The 14,656-nt window shown below is 34.5% G+C and overlaps 1 protein-coding gene across 4 annotated transcripts; it reads right to left on the bottom strand.

The window, feature by feature from the left end:
- Positions 1-1,132: 1,132 nt before the first annotated feature.
- Positions 1,133-12,195, bottom strand: LOC111995653 (sucrose nonfermenting 4-like protein). 4 transcript variants are annotated; one of them, XM_065779222.1, is made up of 14 exons: positions 11,224-12,195; positions 10,937-11,024; positions 7,979-8,149; positions 7,379-7,486; positions 7,197-7,256; positions 6,620-6,742; positions 5,266-5,406; positions 4,291-4,435; positions 4,053-4,220; positions 3,464-3,527; positions 3,285-3,354; positions 2,036-2,097; positions 1,831-1,948; positions 1,632-1,747 (listed from the first exon to the last, which is right to left on the bottom strand). In XM_065779222.1, exons 1-13 carry the CDS (start codon positions 11,346-11,348, stop codon positions 1,852-1,854), a joined length of 1,422 nt encoding a protein of 473 aa, XP_065635294.1. In that variant the 5' UTR covers positions 11,349-12,195; the 3' UTR covers positions 1,632-1,747; positions 1,831-1,851. The 4 variants fall into 4 exon arrangements, with proteins under 4 accessions (XP_065635292.1, XP_065635293.1, XP_065635295.1 ...); XM_065779220.1 differs by lacking the exon at positions 2,036-2,097 and having other exon boundaries at positions 1,133-1,747; positions 11,224-12,192; XM_065779221.1 differs by lacking the exon at positions 2,036-2,097 and having other exon boundaries at positions 1,133-1,747; positions 6,620-6,709; positions 11,224-12,190.
- Positions 12,196-14,656: the final 2,461 nt, after the last annotated feature.

The raw sequence follows: 14,656 nt of genomic DNA, 5'->3' as shown, positions 1-14,656 counted from the left end.
GCTAACAAAACATGATACTATTTACTTTCAATCTTTTGACAACACCTATCCCACTCTAATATGGTTTTCTCATCTAATCTTAACCCGCATGAATTAACTACAACCAAAGAAGGGGAGTATACATTTTATATTGAGTAACAACAACAATTATGATTTTAATGTTAAGATTAGATATTGTAGATTTGTGAATTTTGTAATGATGTGATTGACCATAGATGTTTGGAATGTGTATGATTTAGAATTAAAGAAAAAGAGAAACACATGTTCTATATCAACTTTTATTCTACAATATTCATCCAAAGTTTTTTTTTTTTCCCCCTTCAATACTTTAATTGAATAATTGTAATGGATATGTGTACAATTTATAATGGTTGCTTTTTATGATAAACTCATTACTAATAAAGTTCTATAACAATAATGCTATGCTATAATACATGTAAGATATTCTCCAAAACTATCTTAAATCAAATATTAAAATATTATCCGTACGGTGTATGGGTAACTTACTAGTTTCTAATCCAAAATAGCTTGCCAACTCTTTAAGGCTTTTGAAAAAGAGTTTTAAGGAAATAGGCTAATTAAATTAAACAAAAATAAGGTAGTATAGCTAGGCTGTTGGAGATTCCCTAACCTTACCTCCCCTTGTGCAATCCACAGACCTACCGTAAATACAGAAACAAATTGAGGCAAGTAATTGTTTATTAGGGTTGGTGGTGTTAACTGTTGTGCAGGTCCGGAAGATTGTGCCTAAGATTAACATAACATAAACTTTGCTATAGAAAGGCCTCGTTTTGTTCTACAAACATAAACTCTGTGCACGCTTCAACACCAAGATTAACATAACCCTTTTCTTTTTATTGAGAATATAAGCATACAACCCCTAATGAAATCTGAACCTTCCATTTCACAATAATCTCACATTAATCCCAGATAAATCCATATACATAAATTAATAAGATTTGTAAAATTCTAACAGTGAATAATAGGATATATGGTCACTTTTCAATCTTAACTCTAGCTATGACTAAGCCTAGTTAGTGGTTGGACATGATCTCTACAACACAGTAGGGTTCACTTTTCACTGTAAATTAGACTGAAAACGCAATGAAATCATATTGAAGCTCTAAACAAGAGACACAAACAAGCCATCTTAAATTTATAGACAATTAAACCCCGTGACATAAATTGTCACAGCCCAACAAACAGCAATGTTACAATAAAACAATCGAAGAACAGCAACTGAAATTGAAATTGAACTAACAGACTTTTTTACGTACAGCCGAACAAGCGGCAAAGGGTGCCATATAAAGTCTTCACTTCTTTTTTCCTGCCTCATTTTCTGTTAGCACTAGACACAAACATGGCAGCTGTGCCAGCTGCACAGTTGATAATAATTAGGTGTTGAAAAGGTAAAAAATTGAAACCTCACAATTTACAGATTTCTTTTTTCTCTTTAAAATTTTCTATCCTAAAGATGGGGGTGATGCTCAGAAGCATGAGGCTAGTCCAGCCAAGACTTGGTGAAAGAAATTGGAGCTTTCACAATGGGAAGGAGATCACAGCTCAAAGATACAAGATGTCAATAAATCAATGGGACGTCCCAAATGGCACCATGGTCAACCCCTTCATGTGAAATGGTGGCCAACAAATTCTGGATAACCTAGCAAGAATTTGAACACATCACTCAATGATATTATACCTTCCACACGATTGCTGCCAGCCTCCACAATTATAAGTCTCCTAACCCCTGAAAGGATACACATGAACAAGCTACTTAATTGATCAAGGGGAAATAACATAAACCATCTTAAAGAGAGCTAAGCAAATTACCAGGATTTGCCAACCGTTTCATCACTTCATGCAGGGGATCAGATCGCAAACACATCTGACATCTCTGTCCATTGAAGACCCCATGAGGTGAGTTTGCATCTTGTCCCAATCGCAATGCCTAAACGCATAGAAAATTGGCACACTTAGAGAGATAAGGTAAAGCATTGTGCCTGAATTAACTACTAGTGTAAGTAAAACTACTTGCATTGTGCCTGACTTAACGACTGAACATTTGACATCCAGAAGTTTGAGCAGACACTGCAGCAACTGGCTCAAGTAAATTATGAGAATATACAATTACTGATTGATCCTCAAAATCAGTATAACAATGAAAATTCATATTTCCAACCAAAGAATAAACTACAAATTTTTAAAAATTTTGCACTTGGAGAATTTAAAAATAAGCACATTCCTCTGGGATATTTATATCAACAAATGGAGCTATTTAGACTTGTTACCCAATGAAAAAAGACTCCAAGCAAGCTCAGAAAAGAAGTAAGTGGAACAATTCATTGCATTTTGGTCAAAATTATTTGATTAGTAAGTACCAAATGCAAATAACCATAATCAAAGCAACGGGAAATCCTCACTTCTCTGAGTCATCAGGATAATGAAAATTTAGAAGAGATGGTGAGACAGTAGCTGCCAGTAGGGGTGGGAGTAAGCTTGTGAATAAGCAAGCTTATCCCCATAAAACTAAGATATTCCATTATTGTCCACAACAAATAATGCTTTTTCAGGAAAAGGTAACAACCATCAATAAGAGCAAGAACAATAGAGTACATCACAAATATATTTCTCACCAAGTATGGCGTGCAGGGCCTAACAAGAGTCACAACTTAAGAAGCCCATTCACACTCATAAATATTATAAACCACGAAACTCTCCCTTCATTTTACTGCTAATAATAAGTGATGATTCAGTGGCACCATGCTTACGTGCTTTTAACTAAAAAGCCCAAAGAATATAAAATTATCTCTTATCTTCTAAGCTTTATCAAGCAGAACATTTTTCTAAGAGTAGAAGATGCATTGGATTGAACTGAATAGATTCTAGGCCTCATCTGAAACCCAAACACTAATGTAATAATGACAAGTCAAAGTAATCACAGAAATTAAAAATTTTCATCAATTAATGCAACCAAGGATATATCTTCTTGGAGCAAAAAGCTCACTTAATAAAAAGAATATTTTCTTTCAAAAGAGCTGGCTGGCTACCATACCTACATGCATAATGCAGTTGGATAAGTGTGTGTGTGTGTGTGTGTTTTTTTTTTTTGGTAAATTAAGTACCGCAGTTGGATGAGTGACAATGAGAAACTAACCTCATAAATACTAAATTGTCATACATCATACATTATGCTATCAAGGAAATATCTTCTTAAAAAAGAGGTGGCTAGCTACCATACAGTCTATGTGCCTAATGCAATCAGATGAGTGCCAATGAAAAATTACCTCAAGAATACTCATTTCATCGAGGCGAATTTGTGCATATACTTTATCTTTTGCCAAAGCAGTAATATCACTGAGAAGGAAATAGCACACATCTGTGAATTTGTGCATATACTTTATCTTTTGCCAAAGCAGTAATAAAGGATACCTTATACAAATCCTAAAGAGAGATAGCAGATTACCTCCGTGAATAAATATCCAGCAACGAGCCGTTATCATCCACAATCGGTATTGAACTAACTCCAGCTGCAAAAGGGAAAATGTAATAACACAAGACCAACAGATGAGGAAGAATAATGAAAGGAAACCAGCTTGCTGCTTACAAAGTCAAGTGTTATAATGCAAAAGCTAATGAAGTTAAAATCAGGAGGAACAAAGAATTCTCAGCAACTAGAATACTCCTAGCCTGGAAAAAATATCATTCCTCTCAAACGTTCATCAACGGATATGCGGAAGAATGATGCCTTCTCATACAGATACGGTTGGATTAGCACAATCCTCAAGAAAAACTTGAAGGCCAAAAACAAAGTGCATTAAGAAGAGGATTAAGTCCAGGTATGTGATGCAGAAGACCAAAACAAACAAGCCAATTCTTACAAGATAAAAAAAAAAAAGCATGTGATTGATTTTTCTTTTCCTCCTATAAATTGGGGGGAAAAAATTAATCCTCCAATCACAACCCTTAGTTTTTACAGTAAGATTTTATTATTTTCACTCCAAGAACATCACCAAAACCTTCATGCAGTTGTTACAGAAGAGAAGGAAAATCACCTTGAACCAACAAAGCTAGAGCAGCACTAAGAGAGGCATTTGGCCTTAACATTGCAAATGGCTTCGAGTCACCAATTTTTGGAACCCATGTTCCACAAGGAATTGAACAAATCGGTTGTTGAAGAATGGGCAAGGAGCTAGACGAATGTCTAAAATACCTGTATATACCTGAAAATTAGGCCCATGGATTAGTTTCAAAACATGTAACTTTTAAGTGACAAACCTGGAAGAAGCTTACATTTTAGTATCCCAGACAGGGAAGCAAGATGTAGTAGCTGCGGAACTGAACCATCCTGCGAAGAAAAATGGATTACGGGAACTGTCGCCACCTTGTTTTGCAAAATTTTCAAAGCAACATCTTTCAGACAATCATTTGGCCCAGCCTGTGGAAAACAGAAGTAATAAATATTAGACTATTGAGACAGCACATTCCAGCATCAAGATATTTTGAGGTAACTGAATCCTAGTTCTCCCATCAATCAGCAAAAAGGATATTTGATTATAAAACACATACTTTAAACAATCAATAAAAAGTTTTAACATCTTTAACCAATCAACAGAACTACAATGAGGGTAAATAGGTTAACAAATACACATAGCCAGCTAACTACAGAATGGGGGGAGAAATTGCAGAGGGGTGATACAAACGCTAGGATCTAAGGTTGTTGCAATATATGTTGATACATATTAACACCAGAGTCCAATATAACACAAATCTGGCTAAATTGCACAACATGCCACCTGCATGCCAAAATATACAATAGACTCCTTCGCACCATCTGATCAAAGACTTTCTTGAAGTAAACCTCCAAAAAAAGTTCAACATAAAAGGGAGGTCCAATCGTCTGACAAAGTGTAAGGTAGTGTAAATTTATTTGACAGAAGCACTGATTGTCGGGACAAGTTAAGCAAATTCTCTCCCTCCAAATCCCATCAACACTACATACGGTTCTTACAGAAGTCTAAAACTAAAGAGGACACTAAAGAAGCTGCAAATTCAGGCACCCTCATCACATTTTTCAAATTTTTATATCTAGATCTTTATGAGTTAGCAATATGATCACCGCATTCATGTAAGAGCAGAATATGCAGTCAAAATGCAGCTAAGTAGCACCTTTTTTCGAATAGCTCAAAAAATGATAATCATTAGAAAATTAAGTTTTCAGATGGGCTTGCTAGATCCTTTTGGCACAGAATCTAAAGAAGCACTTACATGAACAAGATGTCGACGAGAAAATGATGCCCCATTGCCATCCATTGTTCTAGTAAGATGTAGTTTCCCCCCCTCTTTCCAAGCTGCTATAGTATGTGTTTCAAGCTCTTCCTCTGTCAAGTTTGATCCATGACTCCCAAGCTGAAATTCAGAGGGTTACACGTGTTAAAAGGACCTAAGGTATGCTTTCATCTACAAGCGCAAGTGTGTGTTTGTTTTTCAAAGAAAACATTGAGGAAACGAGCATCCAGAAGACAAAATAAACTTGGACAGTCAAGCAAGCAGTCAAGATATAAGAAGGGATGAACCGCAGACAATATACAAATATACAAGAATCAGTTTACAAATGCTTTTCTGTAGGATTGCAGTAGGTGAAGTTATCAAAAAAAATAAATTGGGATTGGCAGCCATGAAAATTCAAGAGCTAAGGATAAACATATTGATGAGCATAACAAAAGCTAACCATACTAAGGTGTACAGCACTACAGGCCAAAATTCCAAGAAGGATTTTCCAAAGCATGGATTTTTTTTAAATGGTTGCCCAAACTACCTTTTTGATAAGTAATAATGCTTTATTGAAAAATTAAAATAATAAAAGGAACTAAAGCACATGGGCAGTGTACTAAGGTACCAACAACACAACAAAACTATGATGCATGAAAACTACAACTATCAAGCAAATGATTGCCCAAACTACTTTCTCCCAATAAACTCTAGCTCAAATGGCACCTCCTCTCCTCGTAAGAGCAATCAAATAATAGTTTTTTAAGCAGGATGTATACCCATTAAATAATACCCTCCTTAACTAACTGATCTTTCAAAGATGCTTTTTTTTTAATAGGTATCTTTCAAAGATGCATTAATCAGAAAACCTTGTAAAGTGGTTTATTTACTAGAATCATAACAAATCAAGTGACCCCGAGGCAGTCCCCTTTTTACCCAAGCTCATGATACAAGTGACTTGTGATGTCAGCAGATGAAGAGAACATAGAATAATTAAATGAACAGTCTTATGGAAGTAATGTAGCACCGCATTGGTGCTACTTTTTAATTTGGCGGGTTTCACAAGACTAAGAAGCATAGTTTACCTTGCACAACCACAAGTCCTAGAAGAGTTGTAAATTTTCATAAAATCAATAATTTTCTAATACTTCTTATGTAAACCCTAGTACATTCTTTTTTTTTTTTTTTTTCAAATTACAAATATAGTTGTCCTTTCTAGCTATCACCAGCACATAAAAGTTTCTGATATTCTGATGTCAATTTATGTACATTTTAAATTTAAAACAAAGGACGTTTTTCCTTCAAAACCACCACGGCACAAGGTAACATAGAAGTTTAAAGCCAAGGATACCTCTTTCAATATTAGGATGAAGTCCAACGCACTAAGAACTCCAACAAACTGGCCCTTGCAAAAATCCCAGAGAGGAGCCACAGAGATTCCCTGGAAGCAGCTTATATCAGCAAAGACGTACATCTAAGCTAATAATCAGCAATTCAGTGCCCAAAAAGAAAGGCTAAAAATCAGCAAAGACACACATAAAAAGATCATATGCTAGAGCAAAATAGTAATTAAAAAAGGGAATGACAGCAAAACCTAAAGACAGGCATAAAAATAAAAAAAAAAGAAACACCAAAGCTGCTAATTTACATTACCCAAAGGAGAAGCATAATAAGCATCAAAAGATCAACTACACCCCTTGGAACACCCTTTTTCTCAAAAGAAAATGAAAAAGCCAAACAACTCGCATAATAAAAAGACAGGTCCTAGAAACTAATATAAAGCAATTGGTTAGTTCAACACCCCCCCCCCCCCAAAAAACACCACCAACACACACACACACACACACACACACACACACACACACACTTCTGTCAGTGTATGTGCTCTAATTGGTTAAATGGGTTTCTGCATGTAAAAGGACAGTCACCTGCTCATAGAGAATATGAAACGCTTGCTTCACAGGTAAGTTAACATCCAGGGCAATGATCTGCAAAATGAAAGATTTAAGACAATTGAACTTGAAAGCGATGAGTTTACCGAGTAAAGAGTGGCAAAATCATAGATAATTAAAACATAAATAGCTCCTTAAAAGGGTAAAAGCATTCAAACCTTGCCTGACTCAGGAAGTAACTCATAAGCATTATGTGTAGACAGGAACAAAGATATACGGTGTCGAGAAACCTCCAAATCAGTCACTGATATCGTTGGAACTGCTTCCTGCAAAGGACCATGCAACAAAGTGACCTATTTTATATTACCAGATAATAAACATAAAGTACTAAAACAAAATACTAACAATGACATTAGAACTCCCCCTATAAACTAAAATAAAAAATCTTTTTATTAAAATTAATACTAAATCCAAGAAACTTGAACAGTGAAAAATATTACCATGAAACACTATCATGATTATCAACAATGTATATAGCTCTTTGGATTGTTCTTTTCTGGCAAGCAGGAAGAAGCAAAATCAACAACAGATTTTCTGGCTAATCAAAACCTAAAAAGACTTTTCAGAAAATTTTCAAGTCCCTTAATTCTTCATCTTTTTTTAGGGGGAAATTTATCTCTCTGCAATTTATTACTTTGTCTGATCACCACATTATGACACTTGGGACAGTTGCAAGCAAAGTAAGAAATTATTATTCGTATTATTCGTAGGTGTGAGAAACAGAACTTAAATTTTTTAATATATATATGTTGCCTTACCGGGGGCATAACGACATCATAATCCATGTCCATGTCAGGTGGTTGATGACTATAAGTAGAGGGAATCATATCTGGTTCCCTTATTAAGATGGTATTCACTAACCCATAATCCCCTGTTATGAACGGCTGACTCTCGTCATGCCGCCACACTCCATCAACACAAAACTTGTACTGCATGGGAATGAAAACAACAAATCTCATCATCAACAGCAGCTTTCAATAACTATATTATGTATTAATATCCATTATTACTCAGCACAACAATGAAGACCTCTAAAACAATTAGAAGTATATATTTGTGCCGCTAAGAATATGCAGCAGCACCTTAATGGACAAAATCTAAAGAATCACAAAAGATTATGTACAGAAGGACGAAGACTCAAAGAAATCAGCAATGGAGTTACTACTAGTAAAACCCATGCACAGCACCAATCAAACAACAATTGAGAAAACGAAGCTATCAACTGAGCCCTTGAATTTTTTATGTCCTTAAATATACGACAATTTCGTTCCCTCCACAAAGTCCACATCAAATAACAGGAAAATATTCCAAACATCCAAAGAATGCTTGCCTACCCAATTCTGCCAACTAAACAAAAAGTCAGGAAACTTTTCTGGGAGCACCCACTGAAACCAGAAAATATGAAAAAAGAAGCTCCACTACTCAAAAGCAACCTTATAGCGTAACAAAAGATGCTCCAATGTCCACTACAACAGCGCACACAACACCACCATGTACTTTTTTAAAGGCCATGCTTCATGTCTAGGCCAGTCACAATTATGGCTACATTTGTTTCTTTTATAAAATATTTTACAATTTCTGACAATGCTCTGGAAAACATTTTCCAGTGTTTGTTAGGTTGTATAATGAAAAAAATTTCAGTTGTAAAATATTTTTACATCAGAAAATTATATTACAACGAAACAAACGGAGCCTATATCTACAGATCATTCAATCGTGTTTGGGCTTTAGAAATAATGACGAGAGGGGTTTTTTATTATTATTATTATGTTTAAAACACACACCCAAAGAGTTTTGAGCAATGACCTTACCTCCAACCACAACCACTTTTATAGGGAGAGGAGGTACTGTTTGAACTAGAGCTCATGGGAGGGAAGAAATGTAACTTTGACACCGTCAGTGATGCTAAGAATCTGTTGGCAGCTCTTCCAAACATCTATCAACATACTCTTTGTTGACGGCTCAAAGGTGATGGTAAGTTTGACACTGTCATTGATGCTAAGAATCTGTTGGCAGCTCTTCCAAACATCTATCAACATACTCTTTGTTGGCGGCTCAAAGGTGATGGTAAGTTTGACACCCGATCTTATTACCAAGCAATTCAGGGTACTCCAAATTTTTTGTTTCCTTGGAAGGGTGTTTGGAAACCAAAGATTCCTAAGCGAGTGGCTTTCTTCTTGCGGACAGCTGCTCACAATAGGATTCTCACGTTGGATAATCTCATGCTTAGGGGTCGCCCTTTGGTAAATCGGTGTTGTATGTGTTGTTGTGATGGGGAGTCGGTAGACCATCTTCTACTTCATTGTCCTGTTACACATACTTATGGACCTTCATGCTTCAAGCTTTTGGTATTCGTTGGGTTATGCCAGAATCGGTGGCGGGATTGTTATCTTGTTGGCATCAGTGGCTTGGGAAGCATAACTCGAATATTTGGAATTTGATTCCAGGGTGCCTAATGTGGATTGTTTGGTTGGAACAAAATCGTCGCTCCTTTGAGAACATGGAGAAGATGTTGGATGATTTAGAAGTTTTATGCCAACGCAGTCTTTTTGAGTGGTCTTGTTGTTGGGGCTTTACTGATTCTTCGTCTCTTTCAAAGTTTATGCTTTCCCTTAGATTATCTTTCTGATTTCCCTCTCTTTTGTTTTGCTGTCTGTTTCATCTGTTTCTTGTTGTTGTTCATCATGAACAACTTGTACTTTTCATTTTTTCTCATTAATAATGATTACCTATCAAAAAAAAGTTTTCCCTGAAAGCAATCGAGCCTCCTTAAGGTATTGGGCTTATCCTCAATTGTTGATATCTCAAAACCAGTCATAGTAAATAATTTTCTCTACTACGTAACACTACTTAAAATTCCACCAAGATTTTACATCCCCTTACTCTTCAAATAAAAAATTATTTAAATAAAATAATTAAAAAAAGCCCCAGTTGCCTACTAGGCTAGGAATAAGGATAGGAAAATTAAGACTATTTGATTGATTGTAGGGAAACTGTAAGCTATGAAGTGAATTATGGCTTAGAAGTACACAGTACTCAATAGAGTCAATACTATGTAGCAATGGAACGGCAGATAAAAGTGTCTAGCACAGAGTGATCAGGAAAAGATATGGACCTTGCAAGCGAATATGAACTCCGCCTCATCTATTACAAGGAACCATCAACGCCCAAAGAGGCATGCTTCAAACTTCTTCAATCATTTCGACTTCAAATAAAATATTGGGAAGGCTGTAGATTTCATGATCCTGTTATTGCTTAATTTCAAAATGTTTTCCATTATATGTCTCTACAACAACCACCAAGCTTCACCCCCCAAAAAATAAAAGAATCAACATTCAGAAGACATACCTCAGCTTCTTCTCTTTTTTTTTTTTTGGAAAGTGAAGGCAAGCTTCAAACTTCTACAATCATATCTACTTCAAATCTAATATCAAGTAGGCTGTAGGTTTAATACTTTAGTTACATGATCCATTTTGCTCACAGTGGAATGACATGTTTAGCATTATATATTAACCTTGAAATAAGTTTAGCAGCAGCTTTAATAGCTAAAATTGACTGTTAACTCTTAACCATCTTTGATTTTTATGTTTCTGAAATCCAATCATATTGACTTCTACGTTTCAAAAAAATGTTAAGACATAACAGCAGTTAAAAATAAGGGTATGTCTGTTTCCTAGAGCCTAGTATAACCATATCAATCACAATAGCTCATTAACCTGGTGATTTCCCGGTGTCAAATTGCAAACAACTTGAAACACGTCATCGCGTCCCTCCACCAGAGACATAGGTATACTTCCTGACCACCTATTCAAATAATAAATCCAATAAAAACCCCATATCACATATTTAATCTATATACTAAAAGCCACATCCAAACAAATACAAATGAAACATAATTTAATCACCAAAAGATGAAAAACCTTTAGAAGTATCAATAATATAAAAATATACAGATCTGGGTATTAACATAAACATCAAAATATGATAATTTTTAGCCTCCAACCTTGTGAAACTCCCACAAAGTGCCACGCTTCTTCCCCCATTTCGCCACAGGAATGTACAGGGAATCAAAACCGGAACCGAAATCCCACTGCTATCATGGCCTCTGTCCGGAACAGAACCAAACATTTCCTCCAAAATCTAATACAAAACCCACAAGAAAACCAATCCACAGGAAATATACAAGCCTTTTCAGCTACTAAACCAATTGATTTTCCACCCAGAACTCAACCAACATAACAATTTTCATCACACAAATTCACACACAAACACACATGTCCTCAGAGAATCCCAAACTTCAAAACCCAACTTTTATTTTCTCTTTTTAACTTATTTTCAATAGGGATCCTCCACAACTGAGCAGAGGAGGACCCCCCTAGGGCTTAGACATGTAGACCCTACCAAATCAAAACCAAACCCTGAAAAACCCTAATTTTTACTCTTTTTTAATTTTCTATATTCAACAAAACCAAACCATCAATCCCCAATTTCACAAAATCACTCAAATTTCCACCAAAAACCACAACATGCAAAAACCCACAAAATCCAACACCTCCCCCAAAATCAAAAAACAAAACCCCACAAAAAAAGTTTCAAACTTTTCCACAAATTTAGCTCTGATCTGACAGGAAATGAAGAATTCAGAGCTGAATCGAATCCGAAGCTCCGAAATTTTGAAACTTGACGAGGAATTAGAAGTGGGAAATAGAGAAAGACTATTTTTTTTGGTGTAATTATGATGAAATTTGGGGGTTTACAAAGTGTGACCTAGAGAGAGAGAGAGAGAGAGAGACAAACACAGAGAGAACCCTAGTTTTGCAAAAGGAAGCTGAGTGTGTGTGTGTGCGTGTGTGGCATTGTTGGATCTTCGAGGGGGGTTTTTCTTTTTGTGGGCTCTGAATGAGGAATCTCTGTGTGTGTGTGTGAGAGAGAGAGAGAGAGAGAGAGGGAAAAGTGTAAAAGAGAGAAAAAGGAAAAAGGGGAACAAAATGCCAAAATGCTATTAATTAATAACTACTCCTACTAGTTTTAAATTGGTTATTTTACTTTTATATCCTTCTAAATTTATATTTTCTTATTTTATAAAATAAAATTATATTTCCAAGTGTTTACTTTTGATTCAATGAACGTTACTTATAAGATGACAATTTTTTCAATTTTTTATAATAATGTTTACAAATATAGATGATTAATGTGTGCTCTAAAAGCATATATTAATCGGATTCTTTATAATTTTACTATATAGATGTTTTTGATAACACATAAAAATTGGTACGAAAAAAATTTTAGTCCACTTATACATTTTTAAATTTTAATAGTAAGAGCATGTTTTGTATTCTTTTGACCATATTGTCTTTCTAAAAAAAAACATATATGTTTATTTTAGTTGTCCACTACTAGTTTTAAATAGCGTATTTTACTTTTATATTCTTCTAAATTTATATTTTCTTTTTTATAAAAAAAATTATATTTCCAAGTGTCTACTTTTGAACTGTGTTTATAATTTTATATGGATGTTTTTTATGGCACATTAAAATTAAAATGAAATAAATTGTAGTCCACTTATAAATTTATAATAGTCTAGTTTTGTTTTTTTTTTTTTTACCATATTGTCTCTAAAAAAAAAACATTTGTTACTTTAGTTGTCCACTTTTATAATATAAGTGCGTTTAAATACTGCTTATTTTGCTGAAAACTGAAAACAACAAAAAAATAATAAAAAATTTATTGTTCACGCGCGGGTTACTGTTCATTTGCCTACTTGCACTGTTCATGTCCCATGAACAGTGCAAGAGACACTGGATCAAAAAAAGAAAGAGGCAAACGTAGCTCAAATAATCTGAATCCAAACGCTTACTATATTTTACATTTCATGTATTCCTATTAAAAAATTTTAAAACAATTCTATATTTTTTTAACACTTTGTTACCATGTTCCCCCATTGTCCAACCCACAACCACAATTAACAACTTGCTGCTGCATATAACTGCAATCGATGATAGTGCCAAACAACTATATTGAGTGATCAACCACCATAAACAATGTTTCATATCAATACCTAGGGCAACACCCACAATGCAATGACAACCTCAACACCCCATGACTAGATTAATCATTGAGAGAGAGAGAGAGAGAGAGAGGTGTGAATAATAAAATAAAAAAGATATAGGATTTACAAGAGACTATAATACTTTATTTTGAGAGAGTAAGATGTACGTTAACTTTTTATAAATTTTTGAATACTATTGCCTAATTGGGCATGGGAGATTTTTTGCTACGCTGTGGCTAATTTAGCTAAAATGCTAGATTCAAGAGTCATATGTGAGTGATCAAAGTATTCGTTTGGTATAACTCATTCTTATTAGTTTGTTTTGCTAAAGCTAAGTATAGTCTCTTATCTATAAATTAGAGTATTGTATAATGAATATTATCTACACCAAAAAAGAAAGTTATTTGTCATTGCCTGGTGCCTCAAAATACTACTCTCTCTCTCTCTCTCTCTCTCTCTCTTTCTCTCTCTCATGGTTACAATAAGTAGAAGAAGGGGATTTGAATCTCAATTCTTTTGATAAGGGAGGCCAAACATAGTGCTATTAAGTTATAAGGCTCTTGACAAATGTATACTATCTTTTATGATGAAAATAAGTTAAATTGAATAACTAAAAGTCTTGTAGTTTAATTGGTTGGTATCTTCCAATGTATCAATGGCATCCAGGATTCTTTTTCCCCTTCCTTGTTGTAACTATACATATACACACACACACACAATAGGATGATAACTGGTTTCTAAATTGATCAATCTGCTTAATCTATCTTCTTCTTCTTTTACTTTTTTTTTTTTTTTTTTGAGAAGCTCTTCTTTTACTTAATTTTGGTATTTTAACCTAGTGACAATGATTGAAAGAATATAAATATAAATATATGTGTAAAATGATAAAATTGTCCTTGAGGTTTTATAGAAATGTAAGAGTTTTTTGTGTGTGATTTTGATGAAATTTCGGGGCGTTTTTAAAAAAGTGTGACCTAAATGGATTCTTCAATATGGTTTTTGACTTTTTGCAAATAGTAAAGTAACACCAATCTTTTTTTTGGAAAAAATATAAGTATTGCCTACTAAACAAGTAACTAGTTTTACTTAATATAGATGAACGGTTAGGTCCCATTTTATACGTACGGTGCCTTCATTTTTTTTTTTTTTTTTGCTGAGAAACAATACGTACGGTACCTTGAAATAATATGTTATGTAGAATGATCAATTTTTTCCTCCCTGAGGAAAGATCTATGGCTCTATGCTTTTAAAGATATGGGAAGGGGAATAAATAGTTTTGTTTTGGGGTTCACAATTCCTCTATGTAACCTTTTAAAAAAAAAAAAAAATTACGGGACTCTATGTAACCTTATTGATTAACCAAATATGTTATTTTTTTTTTTTTTTT

Source organism: Quercus suber, unplaced genomic scaffold, assembly GCF_002906115.3.
Source record: "Quercus suber isolate HL8 unplaced genomic scaffold, Cork oak 2.0 scaffold_202, whole genome shotgun sequence".
Lineage (NCBI taxonomy): Eukaryota > Viridiplantae > Streptophyta > Magnoliopsida > Fagales > Fagaceae > Quercus > Quercus suber.
The sequence above is the reverse complement of the archived record's forward strand: the minus strand, read 5'-3'. Positions and strand labels throughout refer to the sequence as shown.